This window comes from Podarcis liolepis, assembly GCF_965112155.1.
Source record: "Podarcis liolepis genome assembly, chromosome: Z".
Classification (NCBI taxonomy): Eukaryota; Metazoa; Chordata; class Lepidosauria; order Squamata; family Lacertidae; genus Podarcis; species Podarcis liolepis.
Genome location: NC_139570.1, coordinates 28,719,191 through 28,742,171, shown reverse-complemented (window position 1 = coordinate 28,742,171; position 22,981 = coordinate 28,719,191). Strand labels below are relative to the sequence as shown.

The 22,981-nt window shown below is 42.5% G+C and overlaps 1 protein-coding gene across 2 annotated transcripts in view; it reads left to right on the top strand.

The window, feature by feature from the left end:
- NEXMIF (neurite extension and migration factor) overlaps positions 1-20,191 on the top strand; it is a 219,434-nt gene extending 199,243 nt beyond the window's left edge. For both annotated transcript variants that reach the window (XM_083484954.1, XM_083484953.1), the window contains 2 exons: positions 2,725-2,849; positions 4,185-20,191. In XM_083484954.1, the coding sequence (XP_083341080.1) occupies positions 2,762-2,849; positions 4,185-8,470 (4,374 nt within the window). In that variant the 5' untranslated portion in view covers positions 2,725-2,761 and the 3' untranslated portion in view covers positions 8,471-20,191. The remainder of the gene's footprint in view (positions 1-2,724; positions 2,850-4,184) is intronic.
- Positions 20,192-22,981: the final 2,790 nt, after the last annotated feature.

Genomic DNA, 22,981 nt, shown 5'->3' with positions numbered 1-22,981 from the left:
TCTGAAAGCAGCAGACATCACATTAGTTTCTCATGCTAGACTTGCTTTTTATGTGCAGGCCCAAGGTAGATGGAACTTTCTTAGGCTGCCCACAGCTATGTCCCATTCAACTGCACTCTCCACACCCAGTTCCATGTGTAGCTCTTTCTTCATCCTCTGCCCTCTCCTCCTTCTTCTCCTCCTCCTTCTCCTCCTCCAGCTGCTTTTGGGTTTCTAGCTATGTCTCTGCTACTATAATCTACACTTTCATGCTTTGTGTATAGTATCTATGAACTGAAATTTCATTATCATTATTGAATTGCTATGAAGTGATTAACATGTAGCCAAGCATTTGAACCCTGTAAAGTTGTGCTAGTAGAATTCAATGCAACTGCTTTCTGGGCACAATGCAAGGGATTGGGACCACAAACAATTCATAACGGATTGCTTCCCCTCGCCCCCATTTGCATTCTTTCCTTTGCATTGAATTGATTGGGGTGGAACAACGTAGTGACAATGTAATTCATGTAACTTGGTTACATAATTTTGCCCAAGCTGACAGCAAGATGAATAACATAGGTGGAAGACTAACTAGCAGAATGCAAACAGTACTACATGCAAAAAAATACAAAGCAGAATGGAATATGATGCCTTCTTGTATCCCTGGCTCACCTTAGCCTCACCCCACCTGCTGTCGGGGTGGATAAAAATCAAAGATTTTTTTAAAAAAATCAAAAAAGTTGGATTTTTTTTTGTTAAAATCATATTTTTTTTATTTAAATCGGATTTTTAAAATAAAATGCTTTTGGAGGAAAAAAAACTTTCTAGAGATAGTTTTCTGTTTAATTTACATTATAGTCCAAAGGCTATTCATCTGGAAATAAGGATTTGTTTAAAGTTTTTCATGTGTGCTAAAACTCAGTCTAAGTTTTTTTTTTAAAATCATTTAACGATATTGGTTAACAAACATGGATACATATACTATAATGTTATTGTTTTAGTTTAAAAAATTGTTTAAATTGTTATTAAGGAAATGATTATTTTTCTCCTTCAAATAAATTACAGCAGAAAAGTTGTCCAAATAGAAACAATAATTTCATAATTATCTGCCTATGTATTTCTGATAGTATAACCAAATCAGTAATTTTTGATATAACTGTAAAAACTACTCTTAAAATTTATTATTCCAAAAATGAAACCTTCCTCTGGTTGTAAATATTAAGAGGATGCCAGCAAGGTTGAACCTTCCTGTAAAAATGATTTAAATCAAGTCTTACTGACTAGTGATTTAAATTGATTTGATTTAAATCAAAACCACCCTGCCTGCTGTTGTTGCCATTTGGTGCTTTTTTCACCATACTTTGATTCAGTTCCTTCCTGGTTTGCAGTAGTTGTTGTTTGCTACAACTGAAGCAATAAAGTATTTTTAAAATAAACTGCAGCTTCCCTCCAGACCAGAACGTGAAACCCAGTTCAAACTATGGTTTCTGATTCTGGCTTGGAGACAAACTTTGGTTAACAGTGGAAGCAAATAATATGTAACTTGAACCAATAACTGAGAAAATGAATTGGAGTTTGTGAAGAGAGATGGGATGGGGGAGCCTAAGGAACAGCCCCAAGGTAGGGATGGAAGAGGAATTCAATTCAGTTTAAAGGCAAACCTAGCTGATTCATACGTTCTGAAACGATAAGCAAATCTAAACTCAGCCATCCCACAAAATTCGGATGTCTCCAAATTTTGTAATGTGGTTCTCCAAGTAATGTGTACTAAAATGTATATACTAGGCTAAAGTGTGCATAAAAATCCATATGTTAAGTGACGATAACATACAAAAAATGCATTATATTAGGGGAAACTATTTTGCAAAAAATCTGTGTATTGGAGGAAACTGTACACAAAAAATTGTATATAATGAATAATGTGCACTAAAATTCTGGCGATTTGTACATTCTGAAACAATAAGCAAAAAATCTGCGTATTAGAGGAAATTGTACACAAAAAATATTGTATATAATGAATAATTTGCTCTAAAATGCTGGTGGTTATTCATAAAAGAAAATTGTGAACCAATCTGGAGGGCTGAACTTCAGATTGAGAAACTGAGAGAAACCAAAATTGCCAGATTGGCCTATCCCTACCTCAAGGGCCAAACTATGGTTTTGCTGTGACATCTAAACCAAACCATTGTCAGTTTCCAGTCTATGCTGATCATCTCAGTCTTGTCCAACTAGTATTCTTCCAGGTGGAGGCTGAATACTGTAAAAGCATTGTTCAGATATAACAAATGTGTCTTAGGCAACTGATTTGTTTAATTTAGAATATTTTTTTTCTGGAAAGGGTAAAGCCAGATTAAATGTTTGGTGAGGATACAGGCTGACATTCTGATTCTAACAGCATTGTGTGGATGCTATGGAAAATGAGCATACATAAAGAGTACCCATCCTGCAATAAAAGCCAGTCTGGAGGCACCCCCAGTGTAGAATATAATTGCCCTGGATGTGACCCATATGCCTCTGGGTTCTGGGCAGTGCTTTGCACACAATTGGGGCTGTAGAAGTGTTGTGCGGTTGTGGTAGACATTGTTTGCTTCTGACCTGATTGAAAAATACAGTAGACATCAAGATAGGCCAGTTATTGTGCTTCCACATTTCAGTCTTCTTAACTGAGCTTTTTTTCCACTCACAGGGCTGCAAATTGGTTTGGTGGTTCTAATGTCCTGTAATTTTCTTTTTGTACATATGTAGGCTGGCCGACTTCAATTCAGAATGGATTGATGAACTCATGACTGAATTGATGGGTGACCAAGAAGATAATAAGCGTGCCTCAGAAGACCCAGAACCAATCCCAATTAATGGGGTGAAAGAGGATGGTAAGGAAATCTATTTGTAGCAAGGGACCCACTGCCAACTCCTAATGGAAACTGATTTACTCCAAGATCTGTCCCTGAACGTCAGCCTGCTTTCCTTGTGCCATTTTCTTAATAAGATTAAATATTTCACGTTCATGCAATGCTCTTGAGTGCACACATTATCCACGAGTCATTTATTATCAGTTGCATTCCTTACAATAACTCTGTAAGGTGGGTGAATATTATTATTAGTATCACCATATGGAGGTTTTTCTAAGGATCCCTCACGAGTTCATGTCAGGGGTGAGATTTGAACCAGAGCCCTTTTCATTTGTAGCTATGTCTCTCGGTCACCTTGCTATGCCAGACTCACTAGGAAGCTTGGAAGTTTGGGCTTCTTTCTTATGTTTCGATTTTTAATTTTCATAATTGGCAGGATTTAAAAACAGAGTGGTTGGGGTTAATAGGCAGCTTGTGAAAGAGCTTTTGTGAAGAGTACATTGTACTCTTTGCTCTGAGTATTTTTTTTTTACAATGATGCTCACAGGAATCACCAGAATTCTCATACATAATATTTTATTTATGACTTTTTTCACTCCATTTCATTTGACAATTGGTTAGTAATTAGCCTGACCATCAGGTAAACATAGGCCAAAGCACCAGAGCCCTGGAGAATGGGATGGAAAAGGGGTTTTCCCCCCCAATGTGTTTGTGTATGGAGCTGTCTGCTTCGAAATGATCTGAGCTGCATATTATGCATCAAAGCTTAGTGAGTTAAAAAAGAGAGTTTGAAAGTGGTGTTATATATATATTAAAAAGCCTCCTCCACAGTGAAATTTTGCTGCAGAGCATGATCAACAAGCATTATAGGAGAAGGTTAAATAATTAATATTGTTCATGAGTCTGTCTACATGGAAATTAAATTTCAAACTAATAGCTGGGTTGTTGTTATTAAAATTTCTCTGTACAGTGACCTAGTCTGTGGCCAGCTTGATGTGAGAATATTAATTTAGAGCATGTTTTAAATTTAAACACCAAACAGGGATTAGCTGTGCTGTTCTTCATTGGTACATGGCCACGATATGCTAGTTTAAGGGTTGTTTTTAATTTGTGAGTGAGAGTGTATATGCGTGTGTGTTTTAAAGGTAACATCAAATAAATTAAGTGAATAAACATCGGTATACTGACAGCAATAATAATAATAATAATAATGCTATTTTTCACATCATTTGGTTCGTAGGAACCATTTGCTCCACCCTCCATGGAGGGATGAAGATTCAGATTGAAAATTCCGAGGGTCTTATTTTTCCTGCTCCCTTTTCTCTCCACCCCTCCTTTTCCCTCTCATTCTTTCAGAGTCACAAGACCTGGATGGGGAAGAGAAGGCTTCACAGGATGCAGAGGCCGCAGTTCCATCTCCACCGCTGTCATTCCCAGGTGCTCTGAAAGAAAGCCAAGGGGGCAGCCGCGCCCAGCAGGCCCCGGCTTCAAAGAAGTCCTGTTGGCTGAACCCTCCCTCTCCCCTGAGGCTGGCTGATGTAACTGACCACATTTCTGATGACTCCTCCTCTGTACACGCCATTTCACTCACATCATGCATCTCCAAGGGCATGAGCACCTGGTCCCTGCCCGGAGACTGTGAGAAGGCTCCATTCAACATTATGGAACCTGGGAGCATCTCAGCCCTCACTGGTGACTGCTTGATGCAGCCGAGCCGGACCTGCCTGGGCTACTTTATCGAATCAAAGGATGGCATTGATTCAGAGCCAGGAATAAGCCTGAAAGTGGGTGATATAAATAGGGATTATGACACCTGTTCAGTCTCTGATATAGGGATTCATTGCATGAGCACAGGGGAAACCATGAGATATGGGGATCAACTGCTTTCAGACCAACTCTTAAGCTTCCCTGCGCATAAATCAAGAGCAGCAGACAAGAGAGATGCAGAGAAATCTGACAGCGATTCAGAGGACCCCACTCAGAAAAATTACTATGAGGGATTACTCTTAGACAAGTGCAATGGGGAGGAACCTTTACTAACAAATCCCAGCCAGGAGTGGGGTTATTTTGAATCTTTCATCAGTGAAAGCAAAATCGAGCTGCTCGACCTTTGCTCCAAAAATGAGCTTTCTGTGAACCTGTTTTCTGAGGAAGATGTGGATAATTACATGTTTGATGATGACTCAAACTTGGGAAGTGACGTCTGCTCCTTAAAAATTCGGTATGAGTCCTTCCAAGACAGTGTGAAGGAGAAGGCAGGTTCTCTGCAGGACGATGCCCAGCTTAATTTCTTCCCAAACGTGCTCAGTGGATGCCCTAAAAAGGAAGGCCGAATGGCCCTGAAGAGGGGGCCTCGAGGGGCCACTGATACTTCCCAGTTCAAATCTGAGGAAAGCATCATTTGGGGGGAAGAGGAGGCAAATGGAGGAAGGGAGGATGACGATGAGGAGAGTGAGAAAGTTGCCTTAAACAAATCTTGCACCAGTACAGAAGTGGTACAGTACATTTCTCCCAAAAGAAACCACTTCTTGGAACTTGTTAATTCCACAGAGGATCCCGGGGACTTCAGTGATGACAGCACCTGTACTGAATCTTCTTTTGATGTTCTCCAAAATCTTAAGGACTGCAATAAGTACCTGCCCAGAGACCACTCCAGTTCCTTCATACAACAGAACTATGGCCTGCGAGCAAAGAGAAAAGTGAGATACAGCGATGATTACCTATATGATGTGGATTCCATTGAGAGCGAGAAGATTGTGGATAAGAAGGAGGGGCACCCAGATGGACCCAAGGAGGAGGATGATGATGAATGGTGCCCAAAGAAAAGGAGAAAAGTTTCTCGCAAGGAGCCCCCAGTCATCATAAAATACATCATTACCAACCGCTTTAAAGGGCAAAAACAAATGCTTGTCAAGCTTTCAAAAGTGGATCCCAGTGAAATTACAGTGACCCTGAATGAAGAACGTTTGCAAAAATATGCCAAGATGGCCCCCCTGAAGAGCTTTTGGCAAGAGAAGTGGCAGAACCGACTGAAATCAGAACTTCAGTGCAAACAAGGTTTATATCTCAATGGCTCTGAGGTCTCCTCCTTGCCTCACCCAAGGAAGCGAAAAGGCAAATTGGCCAATAGGCACAGGATTCAAAGAATCAAAGCCATTGAGCAACCCATGGCCAAGCCCGGCTCTTGTTCTTCAGACCCAAGGCAGGTTTGCCGCAGAATTGGAGATAGCGATGCAGGCCCAAGAGGGATGCAGACCCTGGCTGTTGCAACACCCAGCTGTGCAAACAGCTTGCAGCTGAATGACATCGCGAGCCTTGCCTCACCAAAGGAATTCAAAGGGCCCGAGAGGAAAGTGTTGCGCAGGATCAAGTTCAAAAGCGAAGCAAGGCTGAAGTGCAAGCAGATTAAGGCCAGCCTGGCAGAGGCCTCGCCAGCCTTGGAGAACCAGGAGCCTCTTGCAATGGGTGAAAGTGGTCCTTGCCCTGCAGATGGCTCTCGCCTTACCGAGCACAAGGAGGATAAGGTTGCTAAAAATCCTCCAGCTTTCCTAGCTACCACCTGCTCTTCAGACAAGGCCCTTACGTCTGCTAATCTTGCTGCCAGTGTGCCCCTCATCCCTGGAGGGTATCTGCAGACACTGTTAGATGCCTCTGATTTGTCAAGCAACACTGGGATCTCTTACTTCAGCCATCAGCAGTCAAAGCAGCAGCAGGAGGAGCCCCTCCCTGGCCTTCTTCAAGCAGAGAAGCCGTTCTGCACTCTGCAACCTGCCCAGAGCTGTGTCCTGTCCCCGCCAGAGTCAGAGCTGCAGCAGTCACCAAGCCACTTGGAGATGGAGCCCAGCAGCTTCGGAGGCCTCTGGCCAGCAAGCAAAGCATCCGGTGGCAGCAGCCAGGAATTTCCGAGTGATTTGCGGGAGGCTCCTGCACAGTCGGCTGCAGAGTTCGGGAGCTGTGCAGGTGCAGATGGCCCTCCAGCCTCTGGATACAGTCAAGTAAACCTGAATAGTAGCAAACTGCCATACCAAAAAAAGTACATGTCAGATAGCCAGCAGTCGCAGTCAGAGGAATCTTTCCAGTCGTGTCATTTCAATAATAGAGAGGGGCATTTTCAGTTCCAACAAGGTGCACTAAGCACAGACGACGGGAGGCTGATTAGCTTTGATTCAGTGGGCTCTTTGTCGGTTAGTTCCAGCAACTTCAGTTCCCTAAGTTTAAAGTCCTGTGAAAAGGATGGTGAAGATGACATTGCAGATGATTTCTTGGCCCACTGCAGCCCCAAACTAGTGATTCAGCAAAGCATAGATGAAATAACACCTTTGAAGGAGTCTACGGACCTTTTGGATATCTCCAACTTCACTCCTGACAAGTTCCGCCAATCATCTCTTTCAGAAATGTCTCCCCCAGATACCCCTAACCTTTCCCCACAGATAACTGGGTCGGAAGTCAAACCACTGGGGGCCATGAAATGTTTTCCTGAGAGCTCCCAGGCTGTGCTGAATAACCCTGAGAAAGTCAAGTGGGGATGTGGGGTCCTCCAGACGCACCAAGATCAGGCTGATAATGGATTTACTTTAAATAACCACCAATTCCAGTTCCATATGTTTAATGACGAAGATTCTGTCGGCCTTCTTGAAAAGGGCCCATGCCTGTCAACATTTGATGAGCCATCTGGCCAAATTAACAGCAACGGTAAAGTGTCAAAACCGAAGAGGAAAGGTTCATCCAATAAAAATATGGGTGCAACCCCAAACCCTCCACAGAAAACCGTACGGAAAAAATCACCCAAAGCCAGCAAAGGGACGGAGAAGGGGCAAAGCAGAAATTCTAGACAGCCTCCCAAATCAACAAGGAAAGGGAAGAATGTGGCTGGAGCTCATGACGAAAAGGCTTTGAGCATTGGTGGGAGAGCAGCAGTTCCACTGAACAACTCAGCCTCAGCGACAAAAGCGCTGGTGGAATCCATCCACCGTGGTGGCCCGACCTCCATCCAGATAGGGAAGCCTAACGGGCTCCCTGGGGAATGGGCCCTGGGGAAGGACAACAGCGGAGGCTGGTCTGAAGCAAGCCTAGGTAATGCTAACAGCCTCCTCAATGACGATCAAAGGGAATTTGAGGAGCCGTCCAACATTTTGTCAAACATAGCATCTGGAATGGCAGATGTTCAGAGATTCATGAAGGTCTCCATTGAGCCACTGTGGGGGCCCGTTTCTCATAACAATGCCTCTGATGTATTCCAGCCCCCTGAATCAAACAGCCTGAAATTGAAAACTCTTAAGATCCTGGCTGGCACATCACAAGAGTCCAAGAAAAAGGTGAATGGTGGTTCTTCTGCAACGGCAAAGAGTCACAAGCCAGGGAACAAGGGTTTGAACAAAGCCAGCGGCCGAGCTGCCTCCTGTGATCCTGGACGTCCCAACTGTTCAGCTGGGTACTCCCCAGACGTTCACTCTCCCTTTTTTGATAAAAGCTATAGTAACCTGAGCACTTTAGCCAAAAACGAGCCCACCCATAAAAAGCTGTATCGGCATAAATCCACTTCTAAGTCACTGAGAGATGACAACTGTAAAGCAAAGCAAGCGGAGCGTGAGCAGGTCCGTAAGGACCCGTCTGCGACGGCTTCATTTGAGAAACTGAGGTAATGCTGCACCAAACTCGCTGGAATGCCCCCTCCCCCTACTACCTGCTAATATTTTTTGGTGGTTGTTCTCCTTTATGTTCTCAAAAGTGCATGAAAATACTTATTTCTTGCAAGCTACCTAAAAGAATGACCAAACTTTTTTTCCTCTGGCTTGGCTGGGGTTAAAAACAAATTAACAAGGCTACTCCTTTTTTTCTTGCTGTTTGGCTTCTTCAGTTTGTATTCATTTGTTTTATTTTTAAGGGCTTGTTTTGTGCTCTCCCTTTTTCTGAAGCTTTCAAAAAAAGGAAAAGACTTTTTTTAACTTTTCGGTTTGAAAAATAAAGAGAAAAAAGAGGTGGTGCATCCCCCCTCCCCCTAAAAAAGCCAAACAAACACAGCATTTAGTTTGCAAAATGACAACTCATTCCTAGTTGTGCACCATGTGGCTTCTGGGTCTGCATTCTAGCCCCCTGCTGTTTATATCCTAACTGGCACCATAAAGCTTCATCTATCCAAGTTAGAGCATACATGACACCACCTGACCTAACTAAGATGGCATAAAATGTTTGGTTTTTCTGCAGGGAAACAGACTACATTCTTCTTAAAGCAGAGAGCATTTTTTAAAAACCTGTATTTGGAGAAGAGACACCTTTTTCTAGAAAGACATTTGATGCTTGCTTGGGTTCCTCCCTTTTTTCTTTTTTGTCCCCCCACCACTTCCTTGCTCAAGAAAGATATATATATATATAACAATGCCTTGTAATATGTTCAAGTGTTTAAGTGCTGAAATCAAAACTTTGAAATTGTGGGACTTTTCATCTTTAACAGCAAATCTAACATAGTATTCCCTGTGTTTCAGAAGTCATACTGTTGTACAGTTGTTGATGCACTATTACTGACAACAACCACACAAATTGTGCCAAACTCTGAAGAATTGATGTACTGTACATATTTTTACAACTCTTTATCAACAATGGGTTGTGAGTGTTTACTGGAGCTATTTTCTTTCTTTCTTGATTTTTCTTTTGCCTTCTGATTTACTGTAAACATTCCACTGATACGATTAGCTACCCCCTTCAAAAGCAACCACTATGAAAATGATGTTCACTTATACTGTAATGTACCAAAAGTTTTATGGGCATGACTAAACATGTGTGTGCCAAATTAACTTACCTCATTTCATGAATTTTTGCCCTCTAGTAGGGAGGCCAGGAGGACTTTAAAATGGAAACTGGGAAATTACAGTGCCCTCTGGAAAGTATTGATGAAATACTTAAACCTCATTCTGTGAGTGTTTGATTGGAGGGTTTTAGACATCAAACAAAATCACTCTAGGTAAATTTACTGGAAACTCAAGTGTGTACATTAGTCAGTGAAATGAAGAGCAACAGTTATACCGTCGCCTGTTTTCTTTCAAGCAAAACCTGTAGCTGGAGGTTATTTCAAAAGCAAAGTTGTATTGTTCATATTTGTAACTCAGTTTTCTATATTTTATAATACGACTTGGGATAGATTCTAAAAAAAATAGTGATGGGGGGAAATGGGAACCAATGCATTTCATATACACTGTTTTGGTATTTTGTTTTGAGCTGTTTCGTAGCCATTTCTACGCTTCTCCTGTTAGAAGAGCTCTCTGCTCCAAGCTTTGGTGTTTTCTAAACGATTAAAAGAAATTATTGTTTGAAGGGTTGTTTTGTTTTTTTAAAAAACAATTTCTAATGCAATTACGAATTTGTATGTTGACGTCATATATCATACAAATATGGAAGTGGAACTCTTTATGATCTTGTCAAGTTGGGGACTAGATATAGGGGGGTAAGTGCATTCTGGGGACAGTAATAAGTGCTGGCTGCTTAATGGCAATGTACTTTATCAAAAGGCCTTATTTCAAATCTTACCCCCCACCCCAAGTCTCCTCCAAGGGAAAAAAAAATACATTTGTGAACCTGAGCCTGTACATTTTGCTACTGATTTTTATGAAAACTTGATAATGGAAAAGGCCTCTCAGCTGGGTAGCCTTTTGGAAGCAAATGTAGCTAAGATTAGGACCTGCTGCACTGGGAAATGATAAAGTGACTAGGGATTTAAGGGCATTTCCAAAGAGGGAAGGAAAGCATTGAAGTGACCAAGGGTCTTCAGCTACTTACCGCAAAGTCCTGTTTTGTTCCTTTCAGTGTGGCACAGTCATGACTCCTACTCCTCCAGATTATAGCCTTGGGGCTCATAGGATGCTTCCATGCAGCAGCTGATTGTGGAAATGCTGCTGCTCACATTTTGCATGGGATCCATACAATACCGTTTTCATCAAGATGCCATCCCATACTGCTTCACATTTCAATCGGGATTTACCATTTCCACAGAAAATCTAGCGAGTAAAACAAAAATAAAAACCTCATGGAAATTGAAATCTGAATTAAATTCCAAGGGCAAGGTGGTGGTTGCTTTTTGAGTCCCATCATGTGGACTCTGCCCCCCCCCCCCACAAAGCCTGCATGCATGAGCACAACAAGCTGCCATGTGGAAGCACCTATAGTGGTGCCTATTTTAATATCTTTCTCCTTCAGGCAGATATTGTATCTGATCAGCTAAAAGCAAAGGTGGAAAGGGGCATTAAAAACAAAATCTGGTGAATAGTTCTATACAGGAAAGTATGGGTAATCAGAGGTTAGTTTTGGCCTGATTGGCACCTGACCTTTCTTTCACATTCATTGGGGCTGTCTGAATATTTAGCCAAGTTCCTCTTCCTGTAAATTGGAAGATAAAGGATACCTTAACCATTAGACTGCTTTGCTGCAGCCCTGAAAGCAATACACTTGCATAGCTTTCTGCAACCTGGTGCCCTCCAGATGACAACTCCCATCACCGCAGCCAGCTGTGTTGGTCCAAATCATCTGGAGGGCACCAGGTTAGAGATGTCAGCCCTAACTCATTTACATCCTGAAGAAGGAAGTGTCAGATTGCTGACTCTGGGTCAGTCTTAGTGCTACTTGGTGGTTTAGTTCTAAGATCACATAGGAGCCTGATAGGGCTGCCCCAATACATTTTGGCACTTGAGGTGAACCACAAAATGGTGCTTCCACACCAGGGAAGAAGGAGGGAGCGAAGATCTACATCAGGAACAGGGGCAGGCAAAGATAAATATCTACACTGGGAGCAAGAGGAGAATAAAGATTTACATTAGGAATAAGAGGGGAATAGAGATCAGTATCAGAAACAAGGGGAAGAATCAAAACAACCTTACACAATGGTTGAGGTGGGGAATAAAAGGCCATCATTGTGGGAGGCTTGGAATTATGCTTGGCAGGAGCAGACTCTAGTTGACCTAAGTGGGTAGCCTCCTCCATTTCCTCCCTACAAGTAGGCTCTGCAACCTGAGGCAATTGCCTCATCTTGCCTCGTGGGTGAGCTGGCCCAGCACATTTTGGCACCTGAGGCAAACCACAGAATGGTGCCTCTCCTGCCAGTTTAGCTGTGGAATAAATTTTACTTTATTTGGGGGGGGGGTAGAGTACAAAACCAGACTTCTAAGCACAACTCCAATGCACATGACTGTAGCCACCACCCACTGATGTTTTGTGCTCTCTGGAACTTTGAAGCCGTTACCTGCTTTTAACATTCAGTTCCGATGCCAAGAATCATTGTGTGAGCCCTGCATTTCCCCCGCCCTGCCTGCTCAATGCATTCAGTAAAACATTCAAATATCCACTTCAAATCCCAACCTTCTCATAAATCTGACATGGTCACCTTCAGCTCTCAGCCTAGTCTACCTCACAGGATTGTTGTGAGGAAAGAAATTTGTGAGGGAAGGGATTGTGTACAACACCCTCAACAGATAAATGGGATGAAAAAAGATTTAAAATAGGTATAGTTGGGGGTGGGGATACTGTTATACAATATACAGTTCAAAACAAGATAATCTTCCCGTAGTATCCAAAATGGCCACCTTTGCATTGCATGGTGCCTTGCTGTGCACACCCATCAACATATGTGCACACAGATATCAAACACATCCCGAGATTAATTTTGCAGAAACTTTGGGAATACAGCTAAATCTGCAGTCCTGTGCACACTTACCTATGAATAAGCCCAACTGAACATGGTGAGGCTGACTTCTGAATAAGCATGCATAGGTTTTTGCTGGGAGTACTGAAGACTGGCTAGCATGTAGTAACTTTTATAATGGATGCTAATATTTGAACAATACGGTTTTCTATATGTTTCCTACATCCACATGCCTCCACCTTTTGCATGATTATCAAGAACTGAAAGGGAATGGATATCTTTCCCCACTCCAGGCTAGCTCCAGCTGTGGAATACAGTCTGGAGAACTATCAACAAGTTTAGAAATCAGAGGTTTTAAGGGTGACCCAGTAATGAGAGGTTTTCTTTTTAAAAACAAAACAAAAACCGTGCCTGCTAAGCAGAGCAACCATAGAAAGGAAAAATTAAAATAAGCATCAAGCAACCAAAAACCTTTTTTTTAAAAAATGAAACCAATTTTTCCTCTGCCATGGTCATGCCACCATGATTTCCCCTCTAAATTAAATTAAATTCACAGCCTAACCCACAACTAATACTTGGAAGTAGAGAGCCAGCAAGGTGTGGTGGTTAGAGTACCAGACTGCAACCTTGGGAGACCAGGGTTCAAATCCCTGCTCGGCCATGAAGCTCACTAGGTGACCTTGGGCCAGCCAACGCCTCTCAGCCTAACCTACCTCACAGGGCTGTTGCGGAGATTAAATAAGGACCATGCACACCACCTTGAGCTCCTTGGAAAAAAAGATGGGATATAAGTGCAATAAACAAAACAAACAAACAAAAACGTAAATTCTGTGGAAATCAATGGGGTTTACTGAAATCTATGCATGCTTGCCCAGAAGTAAATCCCACCAAATTACATGAGATGATACTCTTAATTAAGCATGAAGGTGTTAGTGACATTAAAGGCAATGTTTTGATTGCATGTGCAACCCACTTTTGTGCATGTTTACTTGTAAGTAAATCCCACACTTTCCCTAGTATATGTGTTTAGCAAAGAAAAAAAAAGCCCATTACTACCAATCATTTTAGGAAGAGGGCAAAGAGTTAACAGGAGAATCACCTTTGCTTGGCAGCTGCATGCAGGACCAAGCCATCCATGAGCAAAGGTGAGGTGAGGTGACCTCAGGTGGCAGGATCCACCTAGGGCAGCAGCTCCCAAGGTTGATCTTTATCCCCCGACCCTTCCCTTGTTCCTGCTGTAGATCTTCCCTGACTCCTTTCTTCCCTGGCGAGGAGAGGGAGCACCGTTTTGGAGTCCTCCTCAAGTGTCAAAATGTCTTGTACCGGCCTGGCTGTATTTGGAGAGGGAATCTGCCCAATCCATTTTTGAACAGGCGAGATCCAAATGGCCCGTCAAATTACACGCAGGGTAGGAAGAGGAAACCCCATGGATGTTCAATAAGAATCAACACCCTGGCCAGAATTGCAGCCCGAGAATCAGAGGCAATCTCTCTCTGCTTTCAGTCACTGCAGAACTGAACTGACTCAGGAATCAGGGGAAGGAAAGTCACTGGAGCCAAATGGAAACTAGGTGAAATATACAAAGATTCTCCCAAAACGAGCACAACTGGGAGCAAGGGCAAGCTGTTAGGTCATCATACCTGGTTTTTATACATTTAATGATCTGCGGAGGGAGTGGAGATCCACACAGGGAAGAAGCAGGGCTGAAGATCAACATTGGTAAAGTAGTGGCTTAGACTTCTCCTCCTCCTCCTCCTCCTCCGCTTCCTGGTCCTCTCAACTGCTGTCCCTCTCTGGCCTCAGTGAAAAGTCAGCAGAGTTGTTGTCTCACAGGGGGCTTCTGGGTGAAAAGGAAGCATGAGCCAAGCTAGAAGACAAGGCCAAGGAAGGAGAGGGGCAGCAGCTGAAAGTAGTTTTAAGCAGAAGTGGCACCTATGTGTTGGGTGGGGTAGATCTGCTGCCCCTGTGGATTGGGCAGATCCTGATGTCTGAGGTAGACATCTCACATGGCCTAATGGGTGGGCTGGCTCTGGTAGGATGCTACGATCATGATACTGTACACTTGGAAGGGACTCCCAAGTTTCAGCTAATCCAGGGTTTTCCTAACTTGGATCTCCAGCTGTTGTTGGACTACAACTTCCATCATCCCTGACCGCTGGTCCTGCTAGCTAGGCATGGAGAATGGGAATTGTAGTCCAAAAACATCTGGAGACACAAGTTTGGGAAACCCTGAGCTAAACTAACCCCATGCAATGCAGGAATCACAACTAAAGAATCCCTGACAGATGGCCACCCCACCTGTTTAAAAACCTCCACCATCTTCACCTCCTTTCCACTGGCAGGATCTCACTGGTGCATATACAATGTGCCCCCACCAGCAAATTTATTTGTTTTAAGAACATCCTCTATCTCAATTTGCATTTTGCAGGTGCTTCTCTTTCTCCCTTTGCCTAACCCCACTGATGTTTATTACCTTCCTCCCGGCTATAAAATACAGAGTTAACAAGCAAACTCAAAGAGTATTCTTTCTCATCAGGCTTCTTCCTCTGCTAACTGCAGGGTGGACAGGGGAGGCCACCACAGCCCACATACTTGGCCCCATGTCTTACGCCACAGCACCATCTCCCACTGTGGGAGGATTTGGAGAATGTTGATGCCATCGCAGAGTGGATTTCTTTGGGGCCAATGGCTGCTGGTGATGTGGATGCTTCAAACACACCATTGGCCCATAGCAAGTTCAAGACTTGCTATGTACTTGAAACAAACCATTGAGCCAGACCATGTTGAATCCCTGTCTTGGGATGTGCTTGTGATGTGTTGTTGCAGCTGCTGCATGATCAAATAGCTTGCACAAACCCACACCCACCCAATACCCTGTCTTGACTTTCATGCTTGGTGCTCCTCTTTATTCCAAGTACCTGTGAGAGGCCCTGTGGTTTGATTTCCACAACTGCAAAATAAAAAACTACTTAGAACCATAGAATTATAGAGTTGGAAGGGACCCAAAGGGCCCCTCTAGTCCACCCCCTTGCCTGAAATACTTACTGCTCCCCATGCTAATTAACATGTCACAGTGCACCTCTGTGATGCTGGTTCACATATAGTAAGCATGTGGACACTGCTTTGTGTCACTGCCATTCATGGCTGACACCAGGGGGCAGGGTGGGGGCTTTTGTGTGCAGAGAGTTTCTGCACAGGCTTCATTTTTAAAAATAGTTTAAAAGTTTATGCTGGTCTGAAGAACACTATGTGGCCCAAACTGCATGGGGAGTTGGTGAACATGAAGCTAGTGAGGTATAAAAGCCTGGAACAAGGTGGTAGAATGGATGGTACCATTACAGGCCACAGGTGGGGCAGGGGTTACATTTTTTTTTTATGCTCCCCAATGTGAAAAGCTCCCTGCAAGTAGAAAACTAGCACAACAAGAAATGGTAGAAATTTAAACATCATGCACTAGGGTTTGTTTTTTAAATTAAAAGTAGCACTTCCTACCCTCCTCTAACCCCCGCAATCCAAAACAGTATTCCCAGCCTGCAATCTGATGTGGTAAATCTGTTCTACCACCTCATTCCGCTGTATATGTGGATTCCACCTAATTTAAAGTCGTCACCTCACAGGGGAGCTGAGCCTTAACATGTAAACTGGCCTTGTATGCTATGCGTGGAAGTAATGCTGGCTTCCACTCCCTGCACAGGGCAGGCAGGTGTAGGTGAGCAGAGGTGCCACCCTACACCTTTTGCAGAGACAGCCCTGGGATATGAGCTGGTTACTGTTGTTCTCCAGCCTGCACCAGATTTGAGGAAGGTTGGCATTATGTACCTGCAGAGCCTTCTGAGAAGTAAATGCCCAGTCCTGTGAATGTGACACAGTGTGACACAGCTGTGCTTTTTCAGCTCTGCTTCTAGTTGGGCTTCTTGAGAGGAAAGGGTGGGGAGAGGATTCCCTCATGGTGGAAAGCTTGGCTTGCTGTGGCCGAGGTCTTTTGCCAAAAGCAGATTCCCTCCACTCTGACCCTGAACTGATGTTTCGTGTACCCCATGTTCCTACATAAACCTGTATCATGATCCATACATTCAACACATAATAAGGTATGTTGTACTGAAACATGCAGCAATAGTTACTGTGTTTCCTAATTGTGCAATAGGACATGCATACAGGATGTAAGGACACGGTGATTCTCTCTTTTGCAGTATATTGACAAACCTGCACTCGTAATACAGGTGTCTCCCTCCCCACTCTGCAACTTCTCCCCATTCCCTGTTTTTAGTTCAGACAGGTGCTGCCTCCTCTGCTCGCTTAGCTCCTTGTGTATCCGCCTTCCCATGCACACTCTATTTCTCTCAGCCTTTTGTCGTCTTACCACTCACTCTGTTAAAAGTTGTTTGTACTCAATTCTCACCCCCCCCCCACATTCATTTGTACTGCTTGAGTTCTCAGACTCACTCTCCACCCCTTCCCTTGGAAACCCCCCCCTAGAAAAACAAACAAACAAACAAACATATTGGTGCACTGCCAACCTGTGTGCTGTGCACCTTCCTTACTGCTACCTCAATTTAGCATTGTCATAAGCACCTTTTTTCTCATTCCTGCATTTGCCAAAAACCTCACCCCCATCTCTACCATCACTTGGCTCAATTTGGTGTTTTCTGTTTCATTGCATTGTCCACCCCCAAGCTAGAGATCTGGAACATTGAAGCTATGGTGTCTGCTGCCATTGTACATCTCCCTTTACTTCCCTGTTGCTCTGCCATGAAGCCCTCATGCCCACCCTCTGGCTTGTTCCTGCAATGATACATCCTCTCCTGCTTCTTGGCATCCTCTCCTTTTCTTTTTTCCTTTTCTATCGGCTGCCCCACCTATTGGTATAAACTGGTTAACTTGCTCTCCTTCCCAACTCTTCTTAAGTGGTGCCTGGGTTTCCACTGGCTCTTGTTTCGTTCTTGCTCTTAAAACCCCTGTGGCATTTATACATGAAGTGAGAGCAAATCCTGGCATGTCTATACAAAGATTATCAGGCCAGCAACGCTTCTGAAAACTGTTTGCAAACCAAATGTCAAGCAGGGTTCTAAACAGAGTTAAAAGCCAACAAGTATATGAGGTGGAGGGTGAGAATGCAATGTTTTTGTCTGTTGGAAGTCCAAATTGATGCTGTTTTCAAGCAAGCTGCCCCTAGCCCCCCTAGTCCAGAGCACCTGAATTTATTCCCATGCTTTTTGGGGGAGAGGTTTGCCTCTAAACAGGAGAGGCCACCTAATTTTATACTGAAGCTGGACAGGTATTTTTCAAAAGGGTTCAAAGGGGCTGGAAAAGAAATAGAATTCCCCATGATATGTACACACATTTCTTTTTCCCCCCACTGTTCCCTTTGCTCAAACAGATTTTTTCAAGGAATACAAAAACCTACTGAACTTATTTCCCAGAGGCAGAAGTGGTATAAGTGTACAAACCACCAACAGTGGTCCCTTTTTCAGCTCTGTGCCAAAACTACCATGTGTTTTAAACCTCCAAATGTGAAGATTAGAGCCACTTTTTAAGATTTTGGTATTAGGATCCAAGTGCAAAAATGCAAGGTTCATCTCCGTTTTGACTATTACAGCATGCATATAAAACCATGCCCTTTCTCTTCTACATACTTGCAGATAAGAGCCCAACCTACTCCTGGCCACCCATTGTGAGTGTTTTGAAGGGAAAGCTGAAATGTAGACATGTGGACCCTTCAAAGCTGCTGCCCTGTGGCATGTTTTTTCAACGCAGATGTCAGAGAACCAGAGTGCAGAATTGTTTAAAGAGCAGGGACTTTGGCATTCTGACACATTTAACATTATAATGTGACAACTGTCATTATTGTGGCTACCACAAGGCATTTTAGCACACACTCCAAATCCCCAGGAAGCTTTGAAGCAGGTTGCCAAATGTGAAATTCTCAACAAAGCTAGAGAGGGTAGTTTTAGGAGATAGGAGTTGCTTGAGAGAGACTTTGCTGCTGGTGGCTTACACACATTACTTTTGACCCAGATTTACCTGTGGTCAAACAGTGAAACACACTCCAAGCTGTTTACCAGAAGGGAACATGGAAGTAGTATCCACACCACACTCATATGGCAAAACTACTTTCTTATATAATGTTTAAATAAATAAATAAATAAAGGTCATATAACCCACCCATTCTCTTTTCTTGGCCCCCGCCCCTCTGAGCATTACTTGCACCAGTGGAACTACGGAAAATCATTTTGCATTATGCCTGAACCAAGGCTACTGAGATCAGTGTTTAAGAAAGAGACAAGTCTATGAACTGTAGGTTGTATTAGATTATAGCATTTAAAGCTTTGCATTCTCAGCTCTGCATATTGCAATTCCCCCAAGCACCTCTGAGGAACTGTGGCTTGAGCCTCCACAATACCAGTTTGAGAATGAGCCCCTCTCTTCTTTTCAATGAGCTAACCATTTTTTAAAATAAAAAGATGCAAAAAAGGGGGGTGGAATTAAAATAAAGTATGGTATATCTTTGGCTGAACCAAGGCTTTTTCTTAAAAAAACAAAAAAAACAAAAATCTGTTTCTCAGGTAATTAAGTGACACTAATGACAATGGAGTAAGAGCCATTGGGGGGTGGGGGGTGGGGATAAACTGGAGCTGAAGCAAAGCAGAAGGATGTTTGAGAGAGAGAGAGAGAGAGCAGAGTTAGCAGGTGAGTTTACTGAGACGTTGAACACTTGGTGCGGGGAAAGGGAAGAAAGAAATAGCCTTTTTTTAGTTACCACTACCCTTGTAGAGACAGAATCAGAAGCACAAAGGGGGTGTATTTAGAAACTGTGAGATAGGCAAGGGAAGACCCAGTTAAAACTCCCTTTTGTCTTTTACTCCCAGTTGGAAGCAGGGTAGAAATCTAAGGAGATGCTCTGTTTCGTAACCCGCAGCCCTGGCTGTGGGCACTTTTAATTGCTGCCTACAGAGATTTGAATGTACTGCTCCTTAAGTTTAACTTCCATAGAACCAGAGGCACCTCTTTATTCAGTTGCTTACTGTTTTATGGTGCTAAAGAAAACTTTTATTCCCCTTGAGTATTATGGAAGCCCTATATGGCCCTTGAAATGAATGTAACATATCCATTTCTGTTTTTAACAGTGTACACACTGCAAATTTAACATGTTTTGGGGATAATTTGCCTTTCTTCTTCTTCTTCTTCTTTTAGAATGAGCTTTATAAATATTCTGTAGAGTCAATTGAAGTATAATTCTTAAGGATCACTCTAAGACGCCTACAAAATCTTGTATATTTTTAAGTGTGCCAATTTGTAAAATATTTTGTAAGTGTATATTTTTCTTAGAAAAGTGCTGTGAAGTGATTGTATGTGTGAGGTTTCCCCTTTTTGGCACCCCCTCCGGGTGCTAATAAAAGGATGTACACTTAAAAGGTTTCTGGTTTTAAAAACCAAAATACAAAGAAAAAAAAATTTAAAACTTTTTGTTGGGAATTTTGTAATAAAAAAGAAATTGTCGTGAAAGAGTGTAGTGATATTGTGTAAAGGAAACTGGAAAAAAATTGTGAGCGCTTTGCTGTTTTATAGATCCTCTTGTAAATTATTCTTGTAAGATTTTTTTGGTTTTGTTGTTCTTGTTGCAAAGGTTTTAAATATTTGTGACTGACTCTGTACGGTGGAAACGTCATACTGTTAACTTGCTGAGTTTTGTTATATTGTTTATGGAATAAATACAAATAAAAATCTCATTTTAAGATGATGTATGTGAAGAAATCAAACTCTCATTTATTGAGTATCAGAAGGCAAAGTGAGTGGTACCATGGTGCGGTCTCTGGCTCGAGTTATCCATTCTTTTCATAGACGTTTGCTTGGGGTCATGTTCGAAATGTTCCCGATTCTAAATTTAAAACAGCAACAACAATGCTTTTTCATGGCAGGGGGCAGGGAGGGAACAAAAATTGCTCACATTTGGTTGTATGTAGTCCCCTTAGAAAACCAAACTTCAGTATGAACGGCGCAGGCTATGGTGAGACTTGGATTGGCATCTTCTTCTTGCATAGCCACAAGGAAGAGTTTAGAAGATTCTTCTTCCATTTCTGCCTAACCACAGTTTGCAGGGTCATCCAAACTGTGGTCTGAAGTTGACTTGCTTCAAATAAACCATAGTTAATATTAGCCAGAGTTTGAAACTTTAAACTTCACGACAGGCCAAAATGGAAGCCAAAGCTTCCACATTCCCCATAGCTGTTGGGGCAGTGCAGAGTGCACAAGCCTCACTGTGGCTCATTCAAGTCGTATTCAGCTATGCTTTCGTACAGATATAGCCAGCATGGTATGCTACAGATATTGTTGGACCACAGCTCCAATCTTCCTTGACAAGTGGCTATGCTGGCTGGGTCTGGGTCCAGCCATTGTCAGGAGTCAAGAGTCCAATAGTGTCTGGAAAGTACCACAGTGGCTTTGCTTTGTGTGGTGCCACGCCCAAATACAGCCAATGGGTTTTTCTTTTAATTGTCTTTCACTACACTCATCAGATAATTCTGTGCTGCCTGTACAGCTTCAGAGCTGGCTTTCTCTGTCAGCAATGACCCCATTACATTTTTAGTTTGAATAACTTAGCCATTCAGTAATTAAATCTGGAGATTCCCTCAGCTCACAGCAGCCCATTTGAAGACATCTCAAGAGTCAGGGAACTCTTCCCTCTTCAGCCTCCCTCTTGCCTAGTCACATCCAGACTTGGAATATGCAACACTCAGCCTGCTGACTCCTACCTCATCACACTGCACAAATCATACAATGCTACCACTCATCCAATGCAAACTCATTCCGTTTTACTCCTTCACTTCACACACCATCCACATAATCCATTATCTCCCTCACAGTTGCCAAACTATCAATCACTCTACTGAAAAGATACTGCAATACCAGGAGAGAAGGAAAGCATTCATTGTTGCTTGCAGCAATTTGACTTCCACCCAGGTTGCAATCTCCCACTCAGAGATGGGTGGAACTGCACCCTCTCCCTGTTCCTCCTTCCCCTCACCAAGGAGTGCACTCTGAGATTTCCACCTCTGCAAGCAGGGGAGCCAACTTGAATAAAAGATTGGGGGTAAGCCCCGTTCCACATAATTGATCACATGATGCTGTGTACAAACACCATTTGAATAGCAATGCCCATCAACTTAGTGGGCTGGCCCCTTTAATTATTTTAGGGACCCCAGCCCCTGGGAGTTGGCTCCTACATTCACAGAAGACATTCCACCCACACATGCACAGCTACACTTGGTTCTACTCACCTCCTCTGCAATTCTGCCCCTAGAAGGATAGGTAGGGCTATCTGAGAAGACAGGTGTTCTTAAAAGCCTTCATCCTCACTAACTCACTGGCTGTCATAGTAGAGTACACTTAACAGGAAGATTTTAAGCTGGATAACCCGTAGTCAGCCAATGCATTACAAAGGGAGATGGTAACAGATTCGGTGGAGGAGGAGCAAAAATAAAGAATACCTGTGGAACCTTGCTGTAATATGGCAAACTTGGTAGAAAGTAAAGAAATTTAAATATATAGAACAGCATTTTGTACTTAGCAAATTTTTTAGGTTCTGGAAGAATTAGCCTTGCTGAATTCCCATGTGTTTTTTTAAAGCGTTTTTAAAAAATACATTGAATTTTACATAAGGCTCACCATCACCATCTAGTGTCACATTGTATCTTGCACTTAAAACACACTTAAAACGTTTTATTTGACGCTGTATAGCTGAACCCATAGATTTCAGTAAAGATTCAGTTAGGAAACTGCTATCTGTTAGAGAGAGAGAGAGAGAGAGAGAGAGAGAGAGAGAGAGAGAGAGGTATATGGATTTATTCAGACAACGTATTTTTCAGTCACTAAATAAAATGATTACTCGATACTGATTATTCCCTCTCTGGTATGAATATCTGCAGCTGAGATAATGTCATAGACAACTGAGATGTAAATAATTTGATCTAAGAAGCAGTACAAGTTTTTAAAACATCTTTCTAGCAACAGAAAGCCTCTTATGTAAAATCTTTATAAAATCTTTCTTACCATTTATTGTGTGGAAGAACCAGTAAAGAGTGAAATGTTGCAATGCGGTCCCATTTATGAGTTCTAATAGTGTTTAATACACAATAGTATATTTTGAAAATATATTCAAATGTTATTATGATAAAATGATGACCAAGATGATGACCAAATTGCATCTGCCCTCTGAAAGACTTCCTAATATAACTGGAACTTAATTGAGAAAAAGTACTGTAAGCTAAATCCACATGTGGTGGCCAAGTTACAGTAGCCAAGGGATGTTGATCTCCATAGTGAAACAGACTAGAGAGAATAAGGAGTGTGCAATTTGACCTAGAGCCTGTTTATTTTTATTAACTGCTAACAAAAAGGAAACAATCCTTTTAACATCAGGTTCTGTTAGAGAACTGATATCCAGTCTAACTGGCAGTAAGATTGCACTGTATAGTGGTTAATAATGGCATAAAGGCTCAAATCCAACAAAATATAAAGCAGAACTATATTA